This window comes from Chelonoidis abingdonii, chromosome 2, assembly GCF_003597395.2.
Source record: "Chelonoidis abingdonii isolate Lonesome George chromosome 2, CheloAbing_2.0, whole genome shotgun sequence".
NCBI classification, from domain to species: Eukaryota; Metazoa; Chordata; order Testudines; family Testudinidae; genus Chelonoidis; species Chelonoidis abingdonii.
The window spans coordinates 48,583,863-48,608,547 of record NC_133770.1 but is presented as its reverse complement, the minus strand read 5'-3'; the positions used below and the strand labels follow the sequence as shown (position 1 = coordinate 48,608,547).

General features: G+C 41.9%; 2 protein-coding genes across 3 annotated transcripts in view; one reads left to right on the top strand and one right to left on the bottom strand.

Annotated features, from left to right (window-relative positions):
* The window catches only part of CYP51A1 (cytochrome P450 family 51 subfamily A member 1), a 40,221-nt gene extending 35,632 nt beyond the window's left edge, over positions 1-4,589 (top strand). Inside the window, exons 9-10 of the mRNA XM_032798104.2 lie at positions 2,293-2,461; positions 3,039-4,589. Coding sequence (XP_032653995.1) covers positions 2,293-2,461; positions 3,039-3,217 — 348 coding nt within the window. The 3' untranslated portion in view covers positions 3,218-4,589. The remainder of the gene's footprint in view (positions 1-2,292; positions 2,462-3,038) is intronic.
* A 406-nt stretch (positions 4,590-4,995) lies between these two features.
* Positions 4,996-24,685, bottom strand: part of AKAP9 (A-kinase anchoring protein 9) — a 216,736-nt gene continuing 197,046 nt past the window's right edge. For both annotated transcript variants that reach the window (XM_075062343.1, XM_075062344.1), the window contains 14 exons: positions 24,222-24,410; positions 23,922-24,066; positions 22,782-23,001; positions 21,992-22,142; positions 20,297-20,965; positions 19,263-19,477; positions 17,235-17,343; positions 15,603-15,788; positions 14,759-14,959; positions 14,141-14,373; positions 11,902-11,987; positions 8,556-8,679; positions 6,233-6,372; positions 4,996-5,546 (listed from right to left, as the gene is read on the bottom strand). In XM_075062343.1, the coding sequence (XP_074918444.1) occupies positions 5,503-5,546; positions 6,233-6,372; positions 8,556-8,679; positions 11,902-11,987; positions 14,141-14,373; positions 14,759-14,959; positions 15,603-15,788; positions 17,235-17,343; positions 19,263-19,477; positions 20,297-20,965; positions 21,992-22,142; positions 22,782-23,001; positions 23,922-24,066; positions 24,222-24,410 (2,712 nt within the window). In that variant the 3' untranslated portion in view covers positions 4,996-5,502. The remainder of the gene's footprint in view (positions 5,547-6,232; positions 6,373-8,555; positions 8,680-11,901; positions 11,988-14,140; positions 14,374-14,758; positions 14,960-15,602; positions 15,789-17,234; positions 17,344-19,262; positions 19,478-20,296; positions 20,966-21,991; positions 22,143-22,781; positions 23,002-23,921; positions 24,067-24,221; positions 24,411-24,685) is intronic.

The window sequence follows — 24,685 nt, the reverse complement described above, 5'->3', positions numbered from 1 at the left end:
TGTAACCCTGTAGTAGATAGGGAATGACACAGTCAGAAAGGATGCAAGTCCAAACTAGGTTTTTAACTTAGCAAACGTGTCACCAACAATGAGATTAGTGCAGTGAGCTGCGCAGTGTGCAGAACACTAATTAGCACAGGGGCATAGGAGGACTGGAATGTGATGGTTTGAGCTTATTCCTGTCAGACCAGGGAAAATGAAGAGGAGTTTGGGAGTCAGTGGCTGTCATCTCTTTAGCAGAGAACTTGTTGTTGTGGCATTTTATACCTCGCTAAATCACTGGTGCTGTGGGTCTGTTATACACTTTTCTTTTAATGACATGAAGATCAGGATTTCCCCTGCCTTGGAACTTGTCTATTTTTGGCACTTATGAACATGAAATTAGTATATTTAACTTTATTTATTGTACTATGGTATTTCTGTTGGTAAACTAATCTTGCTTCCTCCTGAAGGGCCTTCTGTCTCCTACATTGACACTTGTTCCTTTGTACTTTGGAGAAAATACATTTCTATCTAGTGTGAACTTTTCATCTCTTGCCTCTTGGTCTTAGTTTGATTTTCAGTTCTTCTAACCTGTTAGTACCCTGCCCATCTGACCTGATACACATCAGCTGAAGTCAGTGCTCAGCCTATCTGAAAATGAGGCCCTATGTGTGTCTGATATTAAGCAGTCTGATTACCTCTGTCTGTCCCCTTGGACACAAACACCAATTAAAAAAAACAAACACTCTCTACAGGGTGTGTGTTTTTTTTAATTTTTTTACTTCTACTGTTTGCAGTGTTTGGATGCTCACTTGAATGACCTTAACTGCATTGCAGCTAAGGGTATGTCTACGCTACAAAATTAGGTCGAATTTATAGAAGTTGTTTTTTTAGAAATCATTTTTATACAGTCGATTGCATGTGTCCCCACACAAAATGCTCTAATTGCATTAAGTTGCAGACTGCATCCAGAGTACTGAGGCTAGTGTCGACTTCTGGAGCATTGCACTGTGGGTAGCTATCCTGCAGTTCCCGCAGTCTCTGCTGCCCATTGGAATTCTGGGTTGAGATCCCAATGCCTGATGGGGCAAAAACATTGTTGCGGGTGGTTCTGGGTACGTGTCGTCAGGTTCCACTCTCCCTCTGTGAAAGCAGCAGCAGACAATTGTTTCTCGCCTTTTTTCCTGGGTTACCTGAGCAGATGTCATACCATGGCGAGCATGGAGCCGGCTCAGCTCACCGTACGTCTCTTGGGTGCTGGCAGACATGGGACTGCATTGCTGCACAGGAGCGGCTCATTGCCTTTTGGCAGCAGCAGGTGCATTACGATTGGTAGCCATCGTCGTCGTACTCCTGGGTGCTCTTTTAGCTGACCTCGGTGAGGTCAGTTAGGGGCGCCTGGGCAGACAGGGGAGTGACTCAGCCAGGTCATTCCCATCTTCTGTCGATGGCTAGCAGGCTGGTAGCAGACGGTGCAGTACAACTAAGATGTAAAAGATAGACGGAGTGGATCAAAACAAGAAATCGACCTGATTTGTTTTGTGAAATCAACAGCCTGCTAAACTCAGGGTTTTGAGTTCAGTCCTTGAGGGGGTCATTCAGTGAGACAGTTGTCTGTGTTTCTCCTTGATGCAAAGCTACCCCTTTTGTTGATTTTAATTCCCTGTAATCCATATTGTCAGTTGCCCCTTCCTCCCATTTGTTCTTATGCCAACATTGTCCTTTATAAATGCAGCACGGGTAAACACCAAAGAGGGAGAAGAGCTATTTACAGCTGTCTCCTCTCAGTCTTTGAGAGCTTGGTTTGTTTACCCTGGCAAAATAGTCTCTTATTATAGTTATCAGAGAGGAAGCCCTGTTAGTCTGGATCTGTAAAAGCAGCAAAGAGTCCTGTGGCACCTTATAGACTAACAGATGTATTGGAGTGTGAGTTTTCATGGGTGATGCATCTGACGAAGTGGGTATTCACCCAGGAAAGCTCATGCTCCAATACATCTGTTAGTCTATAAGGCACCACAGGACTCTTTGCTTCTCTTATTATAGGTTTTCCATTCCCCATATCTTCCTAATAGCTCTTCTCTGCACCTGTTTTTACTGAATTCATCTTTCTTGACCATCAGTGTGAGACTTAAACATAATATTCCAGATGAGGTCTAACCAGTTAGACTGCTCTAATTGTTCAGCTAAAATAAAACAACTCTTTATAAGCCAAGTTGAGGATGACACTTTGGAGAACTTTTGTAGAAGGGAAAAGACAGAACTGCTTTTTGTAACAGGACTTTTTTTTTTTTCTTCCTCTTCCCCTTGTAGACTGTTGCTGGCTATACTATTCCTCCTGGCCATCAAGTTTGTGTGTCTCCCACTGTTAATCACAGACTTAAGGATTCTTGGATAGAAAGTTTAGAATTCAAACCTGACCGTTACCTCCAAGATAACCCTACAGCTGGAGAGAAGTTTGCATATGTGCCATTTGGTGCTGGTAAGTCAAATGATACAGTAAGAAATTGAGGGGTTCTCAAACTTCATTGCAGCATCACCCCCTTCTGACAACAGTTACTACATGACCCCAGAAGGGGGGTGGCGCGGGAGTCACAGCCTGAGTCCTGCTGCCCTAGGTGGGGCTGGAGCTAGGGCTACGGCCCTGGGTCTCAGCAAGTCTAATGCTGGCCCTGGCAACCCCATTAAAATCGGGTCATGACTCACTTTGGGGTCTTGACCCAGAGTTTGAGAAGCGGCCATTGATAAAATAGCAGCATGAAGATTTTTGCCAAGAAAATAGAGCAGATTCTGTTCTGTAGATAGTATATTTGCTGCTGTGAAGGTAGGGTTGGATTTGAAATCAAAACAATGTACTAATTGCATTAACCAGCAATGCAGTTAAACACATATGTACATGTTTAAGTCCTACTGATGTCAATCAGTCTAAGTATGCGCTGAAGTGGTGCCATAACAGTTGTTTAAACACAGTGAAAGAGAGTTCATTTAAAACAAACTCTTTAACTCTTATTTTAGCTCAAGAGTGCAATAACTATTCTCCTCTGTGGGTTTTCTTCTAGGCCGTCATCGTTGCATTGGAGAAAACTTTGCTTATGTCCAGATTAAGACTATTTGGTCTACTCTGCTTCGTTTATATGAATTTGATCTTATCGATGGATATTTTCCTACTATAAACTATACAACCATGATTCACACACCTGAGAACCCAGTTATCAGATACAAGAAGCGATCACACTAAGTTTGAGACAAAATTATTTCTGTATTTAAATTGTGAAAATTACTGTTTTTGAATAAGTTATGACACAATTAAATGGTTAATATAAAAGCTGGTCCATTGGATGTGTAGTGTTATGAAAGTGAGGTTAATCTAACCAGAAAATGTGAAATTGTTGTATACTGCACAGGACTGTACAGTCTAAATTTAACCAGACATTTTATTATAAAAATATTGTCTTTTCTACGTGTGTAACTATTTTGAGGTGGATGCTGCATATTAGTATAGGTGAATTCAACTGTTCAGTCAAATCTTTTTTTACAAAGATTAGATGTTCACCTTTTGTCCTATCTTAAATTTTAATTAGTGCTTTAAAAAACCTACATTCCTTCATTCAGCTACTTTAAAGGGCAAGATTAAGCTCATGGACATAGTGGGAACAGAATCTGTTCTCTGATGCTGGTGCGTATTTTAATGTGAACAAGTTGGAACATGCTCGCTCTGCAGATTTTCAGCCCTGTCTATATTTGCAGAAGTGAACACTTTAATTAAGGAACTAGTCAGCAAAAATTGCCATGAGTTTTAATTTAGAAAACCTTAACATTTTCAGTATCTTTCAAATGTGACAGGTGATTTAGGTGCTCACCTTGAGACAGTTTTTGAAGGGTCTGGATTTTCAAAAAGTGCTGAACCATCCACCCTCTGAAAATTAGTTCTGTTTTAAATTATGTAAAATTAGGCATCCAAAATAATTAGTCACACTTGGAAGTCTTGGTTTCAGTGCAAAAATCAGCAGTAGAACCGTACAAAACCAGAATTAATAGTTAAGAGTAAGCATATAAATGACATTTCTCAGATATCTTTAACTGTGTTCATTGTTTACTAAAGAAAGTGAAATAACTAGTGTACTAGAGTAGTGTTTGGAGTGATGTAGAGGGGAGAATGGGTACTGTATAGCAGTAATATATAACCTTTTTTTTTAAGAAGTATCTGCTATTTGGGGGATAAAAATAGTCTCATCAGTATTAAACCTTCTGCCACCCTTTATTATTAAATCTTGGCAATGTAGGCAAAGACTGATGCTGCCCACAGCAAGACACAGTGAATTAATAAGGTTCTTCTTCCATAATTCCACATGGCCTGTCCAAACTCTGTTCACATGGGAATGAGTAACTTATTTCAGGACTGTTAAATGTTGCACTTGTGTGGTGGAAAATAGCTCTGATGTGACTTACAGAAATTTTTCATTAAAATTTATAAACTTTTTGTGAAATAGTTTCCTGTGCTCAGAACGCTGTCCATACTTAAAGAAAAATATAGAAAGGAGGCTCTTTTTACTTACTGCTTTAAAACTTCCTTCTTGTTGAATTTCAATAAAGGAATGGATCAATGTGAACTTAGGCCAGTCTGATGCTGATGGAAGTTGGTAACAAAACTTTGTGGTCACAACAAAGTGAAAATCTGTGTCTAAAAATGTGGATGTGCTAGCTAATATAAAATAAATCTCTTCTCTGTCAAGCTGTTGCCTTAGGAAACTCCCCTTGCATAGAGGCTGAGTAAAATGAATTCCTAATTATTTACTATAATAAAACATCATGCTGAGTCTGGACTTCTTCCCTAAGCAGCTGCTGGCAGCGCTATGGTCCTTACCATGAATCCTCTTGCCTACGCTGAAGCTGAAACCAGCAAGAAAGGTGGTGAGAGTACATTTTTGTTGGTTTTTGGCAAGAGTCAGGGTTTAGTTACCCTTTAATAGCGTGCACAAAAAATACTCCTGTACTTACAATAACCTGAAACAACAATTAAAAGGATGAAGTCATCTTTATTTCAGTACTTTGACAAAATACCCATAAAATTCAAAACTTCTACCTTACAAAAATAGGTCTCTACAAGTGACATACTCTGTCTGCACTGCCATAGCAAATATATTAGGACAGAATTGTGTAACTTCAGTAGCTGTGTCAGAAAAAGTGCAGTACACTTTGAGCTACACATTCAGCAATCAAATACACAAGCTTCATCTCCTGGCATCCCATTTGATAAATACACACTTTTTTATAACTTAATCATTTAAATTAGCATTCCACAAATATACATGTAATTTAATGATTTTTGAATGAACACAAAGTGCCTATATACATAAATTCCAGTCTGCGTGGATGTGCCAGCAAGGGAACTGTGTAATCATACAACTGTGTTCATGTTGGTCCCACAATGTGCACATTATACAAAAGCACAGAAGGAGCACAGATTTACAGAAAGGTAGTTCATTCATCATCATTACCAGTGATGGGGATGTTGAAAGGGTATTATCTTCTAACACCAGAGTGCAAATGAGTGTAGGAAGTAGAACCTGTAAGATTGAAAAAAATCTTAAAGTGCTTGGAGAAACTGGATGATAACTTATAGTCAGTATTAGTTATTTGACATTTCTGCAAGACTCTTCAGATGAGCTGTGCAGATTGTTCTATAAAGTAGAAGATATACTTCAAGAACTGAACTACTTGTTTCTAAGCTCTGTTTTGTTAAAGTGATTTGACTCCTTATCAGACTAGATTTGGATCACTGTGAACAGTTACCACTAGAAGTTTTGGACCCTGTTAGCTGATAAGTTAATGGAGGCAGAACCTTTTCAGAAAGTTGGATAAAAGTGCTGCCATGTGTCATCCAGTGCTTGTCAGCGTGGGAATAGGCAGCTGAGCCAAACAGCACAAAAGCTGATTAAACAGGAGGCCTCTTGATGCAAAAGAGTTTACAAAACCAATCCCCTGTCTTTCTTAGATGCTGATTAAAACCTTGCTGCAAATTTATCAGACAGCCCCAGCAAAAGCTACACCACATATTTATTCAGTACATAACTGAACAGTTTAATTCCTATATAGTTTCTGACACTCTCATGTGTAGTGGGCTTTTTGGTCCTTGAGTTCAGCTGTGAGTTTTCCCCTTTAAGACTGAACCTGAGAAACCAGCACATACTTTCTAACTCAGAACAGGTATTCTGTGTCTTTGTACCAGGAAGAGGAAAGCCTGAGTATTTACCTGACTGCACGCTTCCAAGTCGCCTCTGTAGTGCCTCCAGTCGGTTGATATAATCTGTTAAAGCTCTGTCAGGATCATAATTCTGCAGTTGAGAACACGCAAGGGAAGCTGGGCTTAAATCAACATGGATGCCCTGGTACCTAGCAGAAGAAAAACAATGAGCTGCACTGAAGTTACTGTACTCGAATCCTGTTTCCAAAGGAGAATGTAGCAGCCATCTTACGGATGTTACATATACATATATGTATACATATATGCTGACTTTTAGAAAATCACAGTGATCTACTGAGGGTATTTAACTGACCCCCCATCCTGACTCCCCAGTTTCTTGGACACACTGAGGGGAGGGATAGCTCAGTGGTTTGAGCATTTCTGAGGGGAGGGATAGCTCAGTGGTTTGAGCATTGGACTGCTAAACCCAGGGTTGTGAGTTCAATGCTTAAGGGGGCCATTTAGGGAACTGGGGTAAAAATCTGTTTGGGGATTGGTCCTGCTTTGAGCAGGGGGTTAGGACTAGATGACCTCCTGAGGTCCCTTCCAACCCTGATGATTTTCCCCACCCCACCCACGATACATCTATACTGCAAAAAAAGACCCAAGACAGTGAGTCTCAGAGGCCCGTCTGGGGGCTCTGAAACCTGCGGGGGGGGGGGGGGGGGCGTGTCCAGAGGCCAAGCAGGAATGTTTACACTGCTATTAGTGCTGTAGCACAAGTCCTGTCAGCTGGAGTCTGTGGCTCTGAGGTGTGCTGCTGTGGGGTGGTGGTTTTTTTATTTCAGTGTAGATGTAACCTCAGCGGCCTAACTTCCCTGCTATTCCCAAGATTTCTGTTGCAGTCCTTTGAGGCAAAAGTCACAAGTCAGTCTTCTATTGAGACTGCATAAAATATGCAGAAGTAGCATTAGTTTCAAGTACGTTTGTTTTAAAAATTTCTTCTAAGAAAAAGCAGGATATTTGAAGAAGTTCTGTATTGTTTTAGTTCTCCTCCATAGTTTCCAGCTGCTAAATCATATTAAAGACAACTACAACTAAATTAAATACTTTTCCATGTAACCAACTGCTGTGTAGTAAGATGAGGCCCTGAAACATGAACTCTTGTGTCAGAGACCCAGTCTGAGGCCTGAAGCCTGAACCAAAGTACTGCCAGGCACTGCTAAGCAAAAGCTGGGTTATAAGCCAGAGGCAGGCCCCGCTCACAGAAGTTGGCGAGAAGAGGGTTGTTAGAAGCAAGTGCATCCATACATAAGTGCTAATAAGAGGAACTTGTGCCAAGATGACATCAGGACACTCCACAGACATGACATAAGGAACAGGCAGATGCATCTTAAAGACAGGGTCGAAAGGACAGCATGATGGATAGATCTGTTTGAAACAACATGATCAAAGGAGGAGACAGCACCCTAATGAGTCAGTAGGGATGAGTAATCTGTCCTGTAACTGTATAAAAGTAGGTCCCAGAGTGCGCATCTTTGTCCAGCCAAGGGGGCAGTGGAGTGTCCCACCACTGACTGAGCTGTGTCCATTGCCAGGGGCACATATTCGCAGTATGTCCTATAGAGTCTATAGGAAACTATTACTGTGCTTGGTTTGACAATAAACCTGGCTCGGGTTCCTTCGTACCTTACTAGAGTCTGTGGTCTTTGGGGGTTCTCTCAGGGTTTGCTGTGTCAGCTGTCTGCGCAGAGCCGGGGCAGCACACAGAGGGAACGTGCATGCAGCCGACTGTTATCATCATCGAACAAGAGCAGAGCACCACATCGGTAGCTACTGACAACATGCTGTAGTTGCCATAGGTTATGAGACAGCAAATGAGAGGGGAGACTATTTGTACAGTAGTGGGAGAGGAAGTGTCCATGGCACTAGGTGAAAATATATCCCACAGCTTGAGAACTATTGCAGCCTGATTTTTCAGAAGTGCTGAGGATCCACAACTCTATCTGAAGTCGAGACAGACTGCACGTACTTGAAAAACCTTGCTTCTGGGGTGAAATACTGGCTCCAATGACTTCAACAGTGCTAGGATTTCACCGAGGTGTCCTAGTGATGATGCTCTGAATGTCCATAGATGAGGGCTTGGCATGAGGCGCTAGAAGCATTTATATAATTTTGAAGCAACCTCATTTGCTGATTTACGAATACTGTTGATGGTTTCTGAAGAACATTATGTTCATCAGAAGGCTGGAGACTGCAAGGTTAGGCCTTGGACAGAAAATATATAGTATAATACATCTCAAAATGTGAAATGCCCACACTCCAAAAGTGCATTAGTATTAATTGTAGAAATAAACTTTTCAGACAAAGCATAGTTATTTAACAAACTTACCTGTGTTGAGAATTTATAGGAGATCTGAGAGACTCTAGGTCTGATCTGGATCTATCAGAAGAATGTCTGTGTTCTCCGTAGAGCTCCAGACCACCAGCTAACGAATCAGGCCGTAGCTCATTACCTAAAACAACAAAGAAATATTGTCTATACAAAAAATATCAACTTGTGAAAATCAGACATTTTGCACATAGACAGATATCCCAGGTGCACTCTTTGTTTTACATGTGGTAAAGTGAGAGTTAAAAACTACAGTAGTTAAGAAAGTGCAGCTATTCTTGCCTACTAAGCTGACCAGTACTGTTTACTTGTACTCCTGCCTCTGCCTACAGCCGTCTCTTACACTTAGGGTACGTCTACACTACAGGATTATTCCAATTTTACATAAACCGGTTTTGTAAAACAGATTGTATAAAGTCGAGTGCATGTGGCCACGCTAAGCACATTAATTCAGCGGTGTGCATCCATGGTCCAAAGCTCGCATCAATTTCCGGAGCATTGCACTGTGGGTAGCTATCCCGTAGCTATCCTATAGTTCTTGCAGTCGCCCCTGCCCATTGGAATTCTGGGTTGAGATCCCAATGCATGATGGTGCAAAAACAGTGTCGCGGGTGATTCTGGGTAAATGTCATCACTCATTCCTTCCTCTGTGAAAGCAACGGCAGACAATCATTTCGTGCCCTTTTCCCCTGGACTGCCCTGGCAGATGCCAAAGCACGGCAACCGGGGAGCCCGTTCAGCTTTTTACACTGTCACCGTATGTCTACTGGATGCTGCTAACAGAAGCGGTACTGCAGTGCTACACAGCAGCATTCATTTGCCTTTGCAAGATAGCAGAGATGGTTATCAGTCATTCTGTACCGTCTGCTGTGCCATTGTAAATTGGCGATGAGATGACGGTTATCAGTCATTCTGTACCATCTGCTGCTGTCATGGGTGCTCCTGCTGACCTGCGTAGGCATCCAGGTCAAGCAGACAAAATGGAAGGACCATAAAAAGGGTCAGTTCTGCCAGAAATGGGGCAAGTGTACTAGAAACCAGTGTATCAGAACCAAGAGGCACAGCCCTCCGTGCAGATCCCACAAAGAATAGAGCGGCATGCCATTCTAGGGGTGGTCGCTGCAAACACCCACTCGTTGATTCCTCCCTCCCCAACCTCCTGGCTACCGTTGCAGGGTCCCTCATTTGTGTATGAAGTAAAAAGAACAGAAATGGTAAAAACACTTACTTTTAGTGAGATAAAATGAGGGGGCAGCCTCCAGCTGCTATATATCCAGGCAGGACATTAAACGTGAGGGAAGAGTGCAGCATCCCGCTGCTATGAATGTCCAGGCAGGACAGAATCTTTTCTTTAGACATAAAGGGGCGGGCCTGATGGAGTTCAGCCCCCAGTTGCTATGATGAAGACGGTTACCAGCCGTTCTGTACCATCTGCCGGGAATAACCAGTCATTCTATTTTTACCCAGGCCCCGGCTGACCTCACCTGAAGCCAGCCCACTCACGGGCTGAGTACAAGGATGGCTACCAGTCGTACTGCACTGTACCACTGCCACCAGGAAGGGAGGAGAGGATTGCTGTCATTGCCCCAGCCGTTCTACCAGCAATGCAGTAGACATAGTGTACATTGAAAAAAGTCAAGAAAACATTTTTTCCCTTTTCTTCACGGGGAGGGGGGAATAATAGACATATATACCCTGAACCAGCCGGACTTTTTGACCTACAGCCACTGGGAGCTCAGCCAAGAAGCTAAATGCTTTTTGGAGACTGCAGGACTGTGGATAGCTGGAGTTCAGTCCCTCCTCTCTCCCCATGAGCGTCCATTGTATCTTTGGCTTTCTTGTTATGTCTTGTCAACAGCACTGTGGTTGTGAAACTCTGTATCACAGTCAGGAGATTTTTTTCAAATGCTTTGCCATTTCCATCTCTGTAATGGAGCTTCTGATGAACAATTATTGTCTCCTCATACAGTGACAGATCCAGTAATCCCGTACAATCAGCGGAGTCTCTTTGGATTGGACTGCATGACCACTCCGTGCTGATCAGAGTCCACGCTGGCTAAACAGGAATCCAATTATAAAGGTTCTGCTGTGGCTTTTCCTGTTCTAACCTGGCCAGTGCATCCGATTCAGATGTTTTCCAAGCGGTCACATTGCGCATCTGTATACCGCCCGGAGGCCAATACTGTCGGATTTGCGGCTACACTAACCCTAATCCGATATGGTAATACCGATTTCAGCACTACTCCTCTCGTCGGGGAGGAGTTCAGAAACTGGTTTAAAGAGCCCTTTATATCGATATAAAGGGCCTCGTTGTGTGGACGGGTGCAGCGTTAAATCGGTTTAACGCTGCTAAAATCGGTATAAACGCATAGTGTAGACCAGGCCTCACATTCAGCCCAGGAAGCTTTCTTGAACCTCAAGAAATAGAGATTACTTCATCCTTTTACGATTTCTTGATAGAAGACCATGGGTGAAATCCTGGCTCACTATATACGCAATGACAAAACTCCCATTGACTTCAAGAGATTCAGGATTTCACCCCATGTTTACATAGCCAGGAGTGAGTAAAAGGCCTTTTGACCCTCCTCAGGCAAACAGAATCAGGTTTCCTGGATTTTAGGTACATCCTGGGTAGAGCTGGTGCTAGGCATAAGCAGACTAAGTAATTGCTTATGGCCCTGATCAGCTCAAGGGAGCCCCCAATTCACTATGTGTTGGGGGAGGGGGGGGGGGGGCAAAATTTTCCTGCTAGGGCCCCCAATGGGCTAGCACTGCCTCTGATCCAGGATACATCAGACAACCTTTTTGTCTGGGTTCAAGTTAAGACAAAAAGGGAGGAAGTGTTGCTCAACACAATGGTCAGCAATGTTGCCTCGTCTGCCCTTGCCTCAGGCTGGTGTTGTAGGCCCTGTGATAGTCAAGATTCCTGCCTGTCCATGCCCTGAGAAGGATTTACTCAGTGAGCCACCCTTCTTAGAGCTGGGGGAAGGGTCTCTGATACCAGAGAACACTTCAGCAGACACAGAAAATCTCATAGGTTCACATGCTGCCTTTTGCCTAAGATGAAGCTGCTACAGTTAAAAAACAAAAACAAAAAAACCCCAACCTCCTGCACATAGATTTGCATTTGATGAGAAGCAAGGTACAAGAGAGTTCAGAGTAGTGTCTGTGCTGAGTGGAGTGGAGTGGAGTGAAAGCTGAGAAACAGATAGGTCTAACAACTGAAATGAAGGGGAAGGAGCAACCCATCGGTTCCAGATCACAGGAGCTCAACCTAAAATGTTCACTCAGCACTAGTATAATTCATAGATGATGCTTCTTCAGACATTGCCAGTCAGTGAGTTACCTGTGTTCAGGCTAAAGCCATCCCTGTTGACACTTATTAAATCAGAACCTGTAACTCGGTGCCATCGACGAACCAGGAACTTCATTCTGCATTTAAAATAAAAAGATAATTTAGAGTAAGCCAAGCATTTAGTTAAATAACAAGCTTATAATGTTCCAGGGGATATAATAATCCATACAGCAATAAACTGAGTAAGGAGATAGGCTTTTAAAAACTAAAGAACCTGGATTAAACAGAAACAGAATTTACCTAAGAAAAAGATATGGGCCATATTCTACCTTCAGTTATACCTATACAATTCCAGGGATGTCCGGGTGTTGAACAGGTCTGACTAAGGGCAGCATTTGTCTTAGATGTCTACATTACTTAGCATTAATATCTTAAAATATAATCACAACAAATAACTGCAAAAAATTTCAGCCCCAATGCAGAAGAAAGGTCCATGATAGCAGTGGTATATTCTAAAGTAAAACCCTTAGTCACTAGGTCCCCCATCTTGCAAACACTTTCACTCATACTTAACTTGAGGCATGTGAGTAATCTGAATTCAGGGGACTGCTCATGTGCCTAAAGTTAAGCATTTATGTATTTTCAGCATTGAGGCCTCACAAAGGAATTAAAAAACCAGATGTAGTCACAGTATTTACTGCTTATACACAATATCACTCTCTATCATCTCCAAAAAGTTTAATTATAACAACTTGATTTCTTAGATACAATTCCATTTTATGGATTACAATGCTTGTGTTTTAAGGGATTGTTTTTACTTTTAAAGAAAAAGTAGGTTACAGAAAAGAAACAATGATACATTTCTAAAATACACAGGCACTCTGGAGATGTCACTAGTAATTCATTAGTAATTTTTAAAGTTGTTATCATAGCCCATAAATTCTGACATCAGTGGATTACAACACAGAACCAGGCTGCTTTGATTTACAGTTGTGCTGCAGAATGTCTTAAACAACTTGCTCCATTCTTCTACATTACCAATGCTCTTTGTAACCGCATTCTTTTTAAGATGCACTGTTTTCATGGTTACCAAGACTTACAATTTTAGAGTGTATCACAAAAAATGCTGTATTACACATGATACTTAATTTGATAAAATATAAGGCCTTACGTGAATTGTGGGATGATTGTCAAATAATTGTGGCGGAGTTATAATAACAACAACAACAACAATCTGAGATATACCTATCTCATAGAACTGGAAGGGACCCTGAAAGGTCATTGAGTCCAGCCCCCTGCCTTCACTAGCAGGACTAAGTACTGATTTTGCCCTAGACTGGCCCCCTCAAGGATTGAACTCACAAGCCTGGGTTTAGCAGGCCAATGCTCAAACCACTGAGCCATCCCTCCCCTCTATTGAGCTAGCCCTCCCCACCTTGCAGACAAAACATGGAAAATCATGGAAAAGTAATAATGGACCTGTATTAATTGCAGTAATTTGGAAAAGCTGGCCACCCGTGACTGACAGCAGGAGCCCCTGCAGCCCAGGACTGACAGTGGGACTGACTGTTAAAATACAATATACAGTAACTTCTCACTGAAAGTCATCCTGGTTAACATTGTTTCATTATTAGGCTGCTGATACTCATTTGAAGTTGTGCAATGTTCATGATAAGGTAGTTTGGCTCTCCCCGCTCCGCCTGCCTGGCGCTTCTGCCAGGAAGCGGAGTCAGAGTGAGGGGGCTTGCCCCATTGCTTCAGCCCCCATGCCTTGGCCCCAATCCCCAGCAGGAGTGCCAGGCAGGCGACATGGGGCAAACCCCCACACCCCAATTCTGGCAGGAGGGCCGGCCAGAGCAGGGCAAGCCCCTACGCCCCGACCCTGCCTAACTAAGCTGCACAATCATCATCAGTGAGTACAGTATTAAATTGTTTGTTTATATAAATATATACTATAAGTTTTAAATAATTTTAATATCTTTTGTCTGGTGAAAAAAAAATCCCCTGGAACCTAACCCCCCACCCCACGCCCCCTTTTACATTAATTCTTATGGGGAAATTGGATTTGCTTAACTTTGTTTTGCTTAAAGTCACATTTTTCAGGAACATAACTACAACATTAGCGATAAGTTACTGTATATACACCTGAATTTAGTATCAAAATTGCAGTAGAAGCCTAATATTGTGGGATCTGCAATTTTGCAATATTGCAAATTAAGTAGGGGCTTAATAAAATATATGTTAAATTCAATGTTCACATTTGATTAACCTGTAACTTCCTGTGATTTACCTTGAAATTGCAATGGACACTCTGACCACGGAGCGAAATCTGGTAAAACCCTTTGAACGATGTGTAATAATTTCTAGGTCAGTGTATGAAGGCTGCCCACCCATTCTTGCAATGAGGGCCAGGGTGGCTTCTTCACACTCTTGGAATCCACCTACTAAGAGCAGTAAGTATTTTTTCTGATATATGAGAGCTTTCCGAAAGCTCTCTGCTCTCAGATATTTTCCATAAATTATCTAGATGACAAGAAACAAAGAAAGCACTGTAAGTAAAGCATTCAGAGGCCTCTTACAATTCCAAGGTTTTTGACATCATTGTTGAAGTTCATCTGTGATTATTCACTTCCTGCTCCTGCCTGCACTAATGATAACATTCTTTGAATACCATAATATAGGGATGTTTTGAGCTGCAAAAAAATATGTAACTTACAGAAGAGTGTTTATGTCTTACTCCAGGGAAAGTTATAATGTCTCCATGTCTCCAAGACCAAGCCTCTGAAAACTGAAACATACTGATGTCCCCAGTTAGTCTAAGTGACAATGATGCAATGGAAAACAGACCCCGTTCTAAACAGGACAGTCCACTGTGCTGAGAGAGTGCAGCTGGGGACAAGCTTCCTACCTTTAAAACAGCGTTTTCAGAACTCGATCCCAATTCTCTCAGAAAAGCTTCACTCCTTAGTTCTGCTCTCAATTTGGACAACTCTGCATCAGCTTGTTTCAAAGATTTCTGTAGTGACAGCTTTTCTCTGTTCCAAATCTCTCTCTCAGAGGCAATGAGTGTATCGATATTAGCTCCATTGTCCAGTGAGTATCTAGAAGACTGCAGAGGGACCAAACCCTATTTTTAGCAATACATCTTCTTGTAATTTATTCACTGATTCAGTAGTGTGCTCATCACATTATTGAGTGGGAAACCCAGGTCTGGCCCTTGGGCCCCCACACTTCAGGATAACGGGTTGAGAGCACTGTGAGATGATGCTATTAACTTCCAAGGAAAAGTATACTCATTGCTTCTGTCCCAAGAACCCAAACTAACAGCTGGCTTATAGTAGCTTTATAGTCTTGAAAACACCTTGAGTCTGTTAGCTCCTAAAAGGGATGATGGGATGTAACCGCCTGAGGAGGCACAAGGGACTTACAGGGGAAATGGCAGCCAACTGTGCAAAGGTGGATGAAAACAAAGTGCCGTCTATAGGAAAAAGAGAGCTTGCCCAGGTACCCTGATTACAGACAGCTAGAGGGCAGGACAAGGAACAACTGACATCTGCTTGCTGCGGGGGAAGGGAGTAGGGAAGGACGGGCAGAAAGGTAGAAAAGTTAATCACCCTTCTTCCCCTCCTCTTAGACTGCCAGCACACTGACTACTGAAAAGAACTTGTGTAGATATATTTCATGTGAAAACAGGGTGATGCTTTTTAGTCTATACATATTTGTTTATGGCAGTGCATAAAGAAGATACATACATAATCTCCACAAGGTCCTCTCTGTTGGTATCGTCTGAGTTCTTCCTCCAGTTTCATGGCAGCGTTCCTCAAATTGTTCTTTTCCTCACTCAGTCTGCTGACAAGCCCTGTCAGCTCTGCATTTTGTCTCAGCAGTTTTTCAGTTAGTGAGCTAGCGGTGGCCCCAGGGGGCAACGCTAACTTCAGCTAGAAAGGAAAAAACTTGCATGAGGCCCCATCTACACGACGCGTGAAATTCGATTTTAGATACGCAATTTCAGCTACGGGAATAGCGTAGCTGAAATCGAATATCTAAAATCGAGTTACTCACCCGTCTTCACCGCGCCGAATCAATGTGCGCGGCTCGCAAAGTCGAATCCGGAACTCCGTTTGTTTTGGTGGAGTTCCGGAATCGATGTAAGCGCGCTCTGGGTTCGATATATCCCCGTCTAGACTAGACGCGATATATCAAACCCAGAGCTTTCGATTTTAACGCGCCGAAATGGCGCGTCGTATAGACGTGGCCTCAGATCAGATTGATACCACTCCTACCCTAGGTGACAAGTTTTGTGGATGATAACAGTGCTTTGTTACTGTATCTGAGCAGGAGCGGCTCTAGGCATTTTGCTGCCCCAAGAACCTCAGGCAGGTTGCCTTCACGGCGACCGGCAGAGCGCCCCCAGTGGCTTTCAGCCCCAAGCACACGCTTGGCGGGCTGATGCCTGGAGCCACCCCTATATCTGAGAAATCTGAAAAGCATAATGTTAATCTAAACAACCGGTCAGTTAATACACAGGTACAAAGTATCAGAGGGATAACTGTGTTAGTCTGTATCCACAAAAACAAGGAGGAGTTCCATGTCTCTAAGACTAACAGATTTATTTGGCCATAAGCTTTCAAGGTAGCTCCCTTCATGTGCCAATATATATTTATGCCTGTATCTGTAATTTTCACTCCATGCAACTGAAAAAGAGGGTTTTTATACCCACAAAAGCTTATGCTCAAATAAATCTATTAGTTTTTAAGGTGCCACCGGACTCCTCGTTGTTTTTACACAGTACAGTGACTTTTTATGGTATGTTATAGCAGAACACTTCAACACAAACTAATCTATTATAATAATAATGTGCAATATTTATTTTTATTATTTTCACATTTGTTTCTAAAAACCAAAAGAGCAGTTTTCAAGTTAGTGCTATCTTAGAACAAAACAAGGAAAGCTAATTTTGAACTACTTTGAAAACAGATGTTTTACACTGATGTTGGCTTTAAGGTTGAGTTCAGTCAAGAACCAAACATTGCCCAAGTGTTATTCTTTGTGCCAGACTGCCTCGTTTCATGTTCTGAACATTCATAATTGCATGCAGATTTTCCTGTTCCATTTCTCTTAGTAAAGACAACATAGGTTAAGCAAATGTCTTGTAACAACCTGATATAGTAAATATTAAACACTGATTTTTCACATCTGGGAAATATTGAGTAAAGTTTTTCCCACATAGGTTGCAGTGTGAAACATACGTCAATTTGTGATTCCTTCTCAAAGCTGACAGGTAAAAAGGAAAGGATTTACAGCACTCTTTGCCAATGTTAAATGAACACAGACTATAGTTAACTTATCACTCTATAAGTTTACCAAAAGTGATTACTTCTCACCTCTTCTAGTTGGGACAATCCAGGTAATGTTCCCAACAGTAAAAGAACATCTTCAATATTACTTTGTACCTCAATAAACTTGTCGTCATCTGCTGTTTCAAACTGTAACCTGGAATGAAAAGAGCAAATATTTATAGGGTATGCAGTAATATACAATGTAACTACAGTGAAGTATACAGTTCTATAAAGTACTAGATTTCGGCATTTCTGAAGAAAGGCATAGGGAAAGTGATTGAAATTTCAAAAGTAAACAATGCCATGATGAGCCCAATTCTCACAAAGTAGAACTGTCTTTCTGGTTACTGAATTTGTTTTTTAGAAGCACCACTTTCAGTTTTCCGTAGACACTGTTCGTAAAAACAGGCATTTTGAAAAGTTGGCCATTTCTCAGACACTCACAGTCCAAAAGGGTTTAATAACGTTACAAAGTGCTCAGTTTCCCATTTCAGCACCTAAATTAAGCTGGTCAGAGTTTAAACAGCACTCGGCACTAAGCAGCTACTGTTGTTTGGAAGGGGAGCTTTACAGTGCTGAGAACCCTTGGACTTTTGGACCCTAAGTCTCCCCAAAATTCTTAAATCATTGTGACCAATTGTATTTGAGACATTTTTCAGAAGTGCAGAATATGTTCAAAGTACACCTCTACCTCAATATAACACTGTCCTTGGGAGCCAAAAAATCTTACCGCGTTATAGGTGAAACCGTGTTATATCGAATTTGCTTTGATCTGCTGGAGTGCACAGCCCCACCCCCGTGGAGCACTGCCTTACTACGTTATATCCAAATTTGTGTTATATTGGGTCACGTTATATCGGTGTAGAGGTGTATTGCACTTCACACTAAGTTTTAGTGATATTAAATGAGTGTAATAGCAGAATCAAAAACGGATTCACGCTGGGCTTCCATCCCACTGGTGTCACAAATAAAGTCCCCTCTTAGCAAGGTGGTAGCCAGTAAAAGAAGGTTCGGGAATGTCAATTTGAATGAGTATTTTGCAAACAGAATTCACAATTTACAGAGTCCCTGATAATCCTTTTTGTTTCACCGTGAATGTTCAAAGCATTACTGAACACAGGAATTACTCAGTTCTTTTTAGGGGTTTTCCATCTACATCAAGCTCAAGTAACCCCCTCCCACCTTGCATAAGAAGCCTCCTTTTTTTGTCGGAACTAATGAAGGATTACACTAAGTGTTAATATTTAGAACTGGATTCACTACTTTGTGATCCAGTTTTATGCTGGTGTAACTTGACTAAAGTTACACCACATAAAACTAGAGCAGTGGTCTCCAACCTTTTTACACCCAAGATCATTTTTTGAATTTAAGGCAACCCAGGATCTACCCTGCCCTTTCCCTGAGGCCCCGCCCCTTCCCCAAAGCCCCACCCCACTCACGCCATACTCTCCCCTCTGCCCCTCTGTCACTTGCTTTCCCTGACTCTCACTCACTTTCACTGGGCTGGGGTGGGGCGTTGGGCTTGGGGGGCCTCTAGGCTGAGCCTGGGGCAGGGGGTTGGAATTCAGAAGGGGGTGAGGGTGTATAAGCTCTGGGAGGGAGTTTGGGTGCAGGACGGGACTCCAGACTGGGGCAGAGTGTTGGGGTTCAGGAGGGGGTATGGGATGCTGGCTCTGAGAGGGGGGTCAGGGCTGAGGCCTGGGGTGCAGAAGGGAGTATCGGGTGCTGGGTCCGGAAGGGGCTCAGGGCTGGGGGTGTACAAGGGGGTTCCGGGTACAGGAGGGGTTGCTGGCTCCAGGAGGGGGCTCAGGGCTAGTTTGGGGTGCTGGCTCTGGATGGGGGCTCAGGGCTGGGAGTTGGGGTGTGGCCTCCTGCTGGGTAGCACTTACCTCCGGCGACTCCCGGTTGGCAGCACTGCCAGAGATCGCGATCAACTGGGAGATCCTCTAGGATCAACCAGTTGGTGACCACTGAACTAGAGTAACACAGGAAGGAAATTCTGATTCAAGTGCCAAGATGCTACAGTTTGTTGGCTGCTGCTAACAAAAACATGTAGCTGAAGAGGCATCTAACCTGCAGGCGGCTTTGTGTGCCAATTGTTTCAGCTTTGAAGATACATTTTGTAGCTTTTGTCTGATGTTCTCCAGAACTTTACTTCCTTCACTTAGATCACCTTCTCCTTTCACTTCAGTCAGCATGGGGTAGGTTGATTCATTCATTTCAACTCCTTCCATTTTCTGCTGTAGAACCCAATTTCTTGTTCTCTCATTGGATGTATCCCAAGTAGTCTGCATATGTATGTATAAAAATGCAAATGGTTCACGTATTTCAACTGAAAACCACTTAAAATGTAACCAGTTCTAGGTCAAATTACAGAAAATAAAGTGCATGTTGAGTCAAATTCTACACTGAATTATGCCCCGCGTAACCCTATTTACTTGCATGAGGTTGTATGTGGTCTGAGTCAGCACAGAGTTTTGTCCATTATTTCTCACCTTTAGCAAGTATATGGTATTTCCAACACACGCTCCTAAACACATGGCCACATTTTGGTTTATGTGGGGTTATACACCCCTTCCAAATGGGCCCAGATACATCCTGAAAAAATGGTGTTACTAGGTACTGTATTGTGCCTGAGGCCAATGCTATGCACAATCACCTGGAGCATTCCTGAATAGGAATAATTTGTTCAATGGGCTGGGTGCTCGGACTACAGCTTGGTCTGCTTGGCAATGGATATATGTATGCGGACATACAGTCAGGCTTTGCTTACTTCTCCCGTTGCCACTCTCAGTTACCCCCCCTCGGTGATTTCAATTGCACAGGACACGTGGAGTAGTGTCACTAGATCTTCCTGGAGTAGGCAGAATTGGAGTGGTCTAATGCTCCTGCCCATGATTTTGGCAGCCATGCTGTGCCTCACCAGCCAGGATTTACCCCAAAGCAAGGAGAATCTCCAAAAGACTGAATTAAAAGAGTAGCAAATGAATCTGATGAAAAGTGCTCCTCAACTTTACTGGCCATCTAATCAAACTAGAGATTTAAGAGCACAGTGACAACTTCAGAATTCAGCTCAGTGTTACACATTTTTCTAAGCTCTACTGTACCTCATTGAGATTCTGGCACATTGCTCTTTCAGCTTCCTTTTTTCCCTCCCTTGCCAGTTCTTTTTTCTGTAACTCCTGTATTATTTCCTGCAACTTCTTTGCCTCATGCTCTAGTTTATGAACCTGTTGTCTCTTCTCTCCAAGCTGCCAGTGAAGATCTTCCATTTTGGACTCCAGTTCATGTACTTGCTTCTGTGCTAATATGTTAGCATCCTGTTCTGTTTGCAGCATCTTCCTCTGAATCTGCCTCTCCTTTTCCATCTGTTGCCTCATTTGCACAGAGTCAAGTTTATACCTCTCCATCTCACTGACTAACTCTACTATACGGTCATGTTTTTCATCCATTCGTTTCTGTAAATCTTTAAGTAACTCTTCAGTTGGTTTGTGTGTTCCATCCTGCCCCTTATCTTCAACACTCTGAAGCTGAGCACATAGTTCTTTCTCCCTTTCTAGGGCACTGCTCATTTCGAGAGCTCGGACTTTCTCTGATTCAAGTAGCACCTGAAGCTCAGAGTTACGGCCTCGTTCATGTGACAGCTGGGCTGCATTCAGAACTTCCTGGGATTCAATTTTCTGTTGCAGATCACTGGACAGCTGTTTCTCTTGTTCCAAAAGTTTATTTAATTGTAAATTCTTTTGTTTCTGATCCTCAAGAGAAATTTTCAAATCCTTCAATAAGAAAATAAAAGAAAGTCACTGGTTATATTCATTTAAAATATGCCCTTTTGCTGAAGATGTAAAGTATTTAAATCTAGACAATTTCCTTTAATGTCATGATTCTTGATTAAAAAACAAACATTAAATACTATAGAGAGCCAAATTCTGCCATACCCAGTGCCCTGAGAGGTAGCATGGATGCTGAGAAATGCATTCTCTGGCCCAAGAGTCCTGCCAGCCAGGATAGGATTCCATATGGTGGGCCCTGGTACACAATGCTTAAAACAGGACCAGCAATGTGCACCTCTGTATAGTGCTGTGTACATTCTAGCCAGATGTGGGGGCTGTGTCTGCTGCCTTGTCAGCCAATACATCTCTTTGAAGATGCAGTATATGCTGGCTGACCCCTTTCGTATTCATATTAGAAAAACCACTGGTGTGATACAAAGCCAGCTGAAATTCATATGAAGACTTCAACGGACTTTGCACAGGTCCCTTCTGCCCCGCTGCTTGTATGGGAGTGATTCTGTATACCAGGGTTTCTCAAACAGGGGTCGCCGCTTGTGTAGGGAAAGCCCCTGGCAGGCCGGTGTGTTTACCTGCCCCATCTGCAGGTCCAGCTGATCACGGCTCCCACTGGCCACGGATCGCTGCTCCAGGCCAATGGGAGCTGCTGGAAGCGGCACAGGCCAAGGGACTTACTGTCCGCCGCTTCCAGCAGCTCCCATTGGCCCGGAGCAGCGATCCGCGGCCAGCGGGAGCTGCGATCGGCCGGACCTGCCGACGGGGCAGGTAAACACACCTGCCTGGCCCGCCAGGGGCTTTCCTTACACAAGCAGCAACCCTTGTTTGAGAACCCTGCTGTACACCTTCTTCCAACTCCAGTGAATATACTGCAGCAGCAGAGGGAAAATCTAGCCGATAGATTGCACAGTACATTAAACAAAAGGTAAGCTGGGATGAAATGTTAGAGAAAATCTGAAAGTTATTTGTATATTTTTTAATGCTGAGGATAATTTGAAAGCAAAGATAGGGTACCTCTAGCTCTTCTCTTCCTCTTTCTGCATTGTGTTCCATTTTAGCTTTTTCCTTTTCCAAAGCCCACTGAAGCTCTCTTGATTTTTTCTGTTCATTTGCCATTGTATCTTTTAACATATCTAGCTCAGCTGCTTTCTCTTTAACCTCAGTCCTAATAAAGATACACATGCTACCTTTAGGATTATTGTTTTTGTCAAAAAGCAACAAACTACATGGGGGAAAAAAACATTTAACATTAGCACACATACAGAATTGCTTTTAAATCAGTGTGTAGAAGGTACATTTGCAGTCAGTAAAGAGAATCTGTGAAAATTATTTCCTTAGCATGATTTTCCTACCCCGGTCACCTCTGCTGTTGACCTCAAAGCAAGAGTAATTAAGTCACATAAGCTACATTGAACTGCACATCACAAACTACCTGTAACTTTCTCACACCATGCCAGTCTCAGCATAAACTGTTTTTTTCTTGCTATTGTGTTAATAAAATATTTAAAATTTTATATATAATGGTCTAAAGTAAGTATAGAAATCTCAAAATACCTGTCCTTGGGTTGTGAAAGTATTTCAGAGGAAGCGATAAGTAAAACTAAGAAAAAGGAAGCTTTCCTTGTTTCCATAAGATTACATTTCAATTGGGATAACTGGATACTTTTCATCAGCAATGTTTCATGGAAATCTTAAACTCAGATGGTAACAATTTTCTTAATAAAATTAATATGGTAATAAAAGGTAATACAAGAATGAACATCTAAAATGCCAATGCCGGAAAGGTTAGCACTGAAAGCCACACCTGATGGTTTCCAAGTCTTTGAAGTGCTTGTGCTGGGCCTTAAGGGTTGTTTCAAGTTCTAGTTTAGCTTGGGCAAGTTCATTCTTCAGTTCTGAAACCATCATTCTCTCAGAATTCAGCTGTTCTTGAAGTTCAGCCGCTCTGTCCTTCACACTGTGGAGCTCCACTTGCATCTCCAGTATCTGAGACTGCTTCTGCTGCATGTTGTACTCCAAAATTTCTAGAGATAACATCATTAATATGGAACTTACCCAGATAGCATTCTACAAACAATGTTACTCATTTGGGGTGAAATTTGCCCCTGTGCATACAAACATCAAAATTACTCTTGCTCCACATAAGCTTTCAAAATGGTGCCTAGGCCCTGTGCCAGATCTGTGTACAGGAGTGAATTTTACCCTTTGTGAGGATCAGTTAAAACATACATATTTGTTTAGCAGGACTTCAATGCACAATTATTTCAATTTCTTGTACCCAGTCTTTGGTTCCCACATGCCTTTAAGCTTACAGGATCTGAGCAGGATCCAAATACTGTCTTTGAAAAGGGGCATGCTAAAATGACTCTAGTCCATTAACATTTTAAGAATTATAATTAGATAAAAATATACATTCTATAGATTATTTGGAAATATATAAAAAGACTCATACATTTTGATATTGCCAAATGTACTCATATATAGAAAACATATTTGGCACAAAGCACAGAAAGGTTATAGTAAGTACACATCTAGTCTTTGAACATTTTTCTCTGTCAAGTCTATACATGACAATCTTAATCACTATCAATGACTACCCATTTAAAGAGATACTCTCAAAGCTGTTAGACCTAAAAACTGAAGTACAGGCTCAGAAAAAATCCTGAAGGTGCAAACTTCAATATGGGTTCACTTTCAAAATCACTCAGCATCTCTTTAAATTAAGTAACAGAGGTAAGAGTTTGTAAGCAGAGAGATTATTTTAATTTTCAATAGGTAGATTGGTCAGATAAGAGTGAAAGTTTTGAATCCTCAAAATGACACACAGAATGAAGGGCACAATCTGAGGAAATATACCTATACTCTATCTGTAAGCATATTTTTAAAAGTGTGTATGAACACACATGCACAGGTTATACACATATAGTATTACCACATAAAGAACCTTGACTTTTTGGATCAATCTCTTGTTCTCTCTTTGGATTAATTTTTCTATTATTCATCTGAGTGCGCAGTATTTGAATTTCCATTAGCAAACTTCTTCTGTCTGCATTCTGAATGAAGTCCATTGCCGTTCTCTGGCTAATAACCTGTTAGTGTTACAAATTTAAAAGTAAAACTCCAAAAAGTAATTAATGCAACACTTAATAAAGGAAACAGTTGCTTTGTAATGCTTTCCCACTGCATTTATACATCAGAGATTAAAATTTAACATGCTTTAAACAGAAGTAGTGTTTTGCCTCACCTGTTCTTGAAGTCTGTGCTCTAACTGGTTCATCAACACAATTGCATCCTTGGTAACCAGTTCTGCAAGTTCGGTTTGAAATGCTGCTAGAAGAACATCCTGTTCTCTCAAAAAGACTTGCTGAACAGCACACAGAAGTTCACCTCGCCAGTCTGGAACACTTTCAGGAGATTCACAGTCCCCATAAATCTACAGTGGGAAAAAAGTGACTAAATATTTAACAGAATTGCAAGTATACTGATTATGTTAAGTTATAATTTTGTGTGTGCAGAGTCAGTGGAACACTAAACTTCTTTCATTCAACAGATACACAGATACAATTTGTGTTTGTGCACATACAGATTTGTGTGTGTATATGTACTTACTGTATACATGCAATTATTCTCTCTGTATGCATAAATACTACTTACTGCATGCAAACTGACATTGCATTTTTCACAGATCTCTACATTTGAAAATTTGAC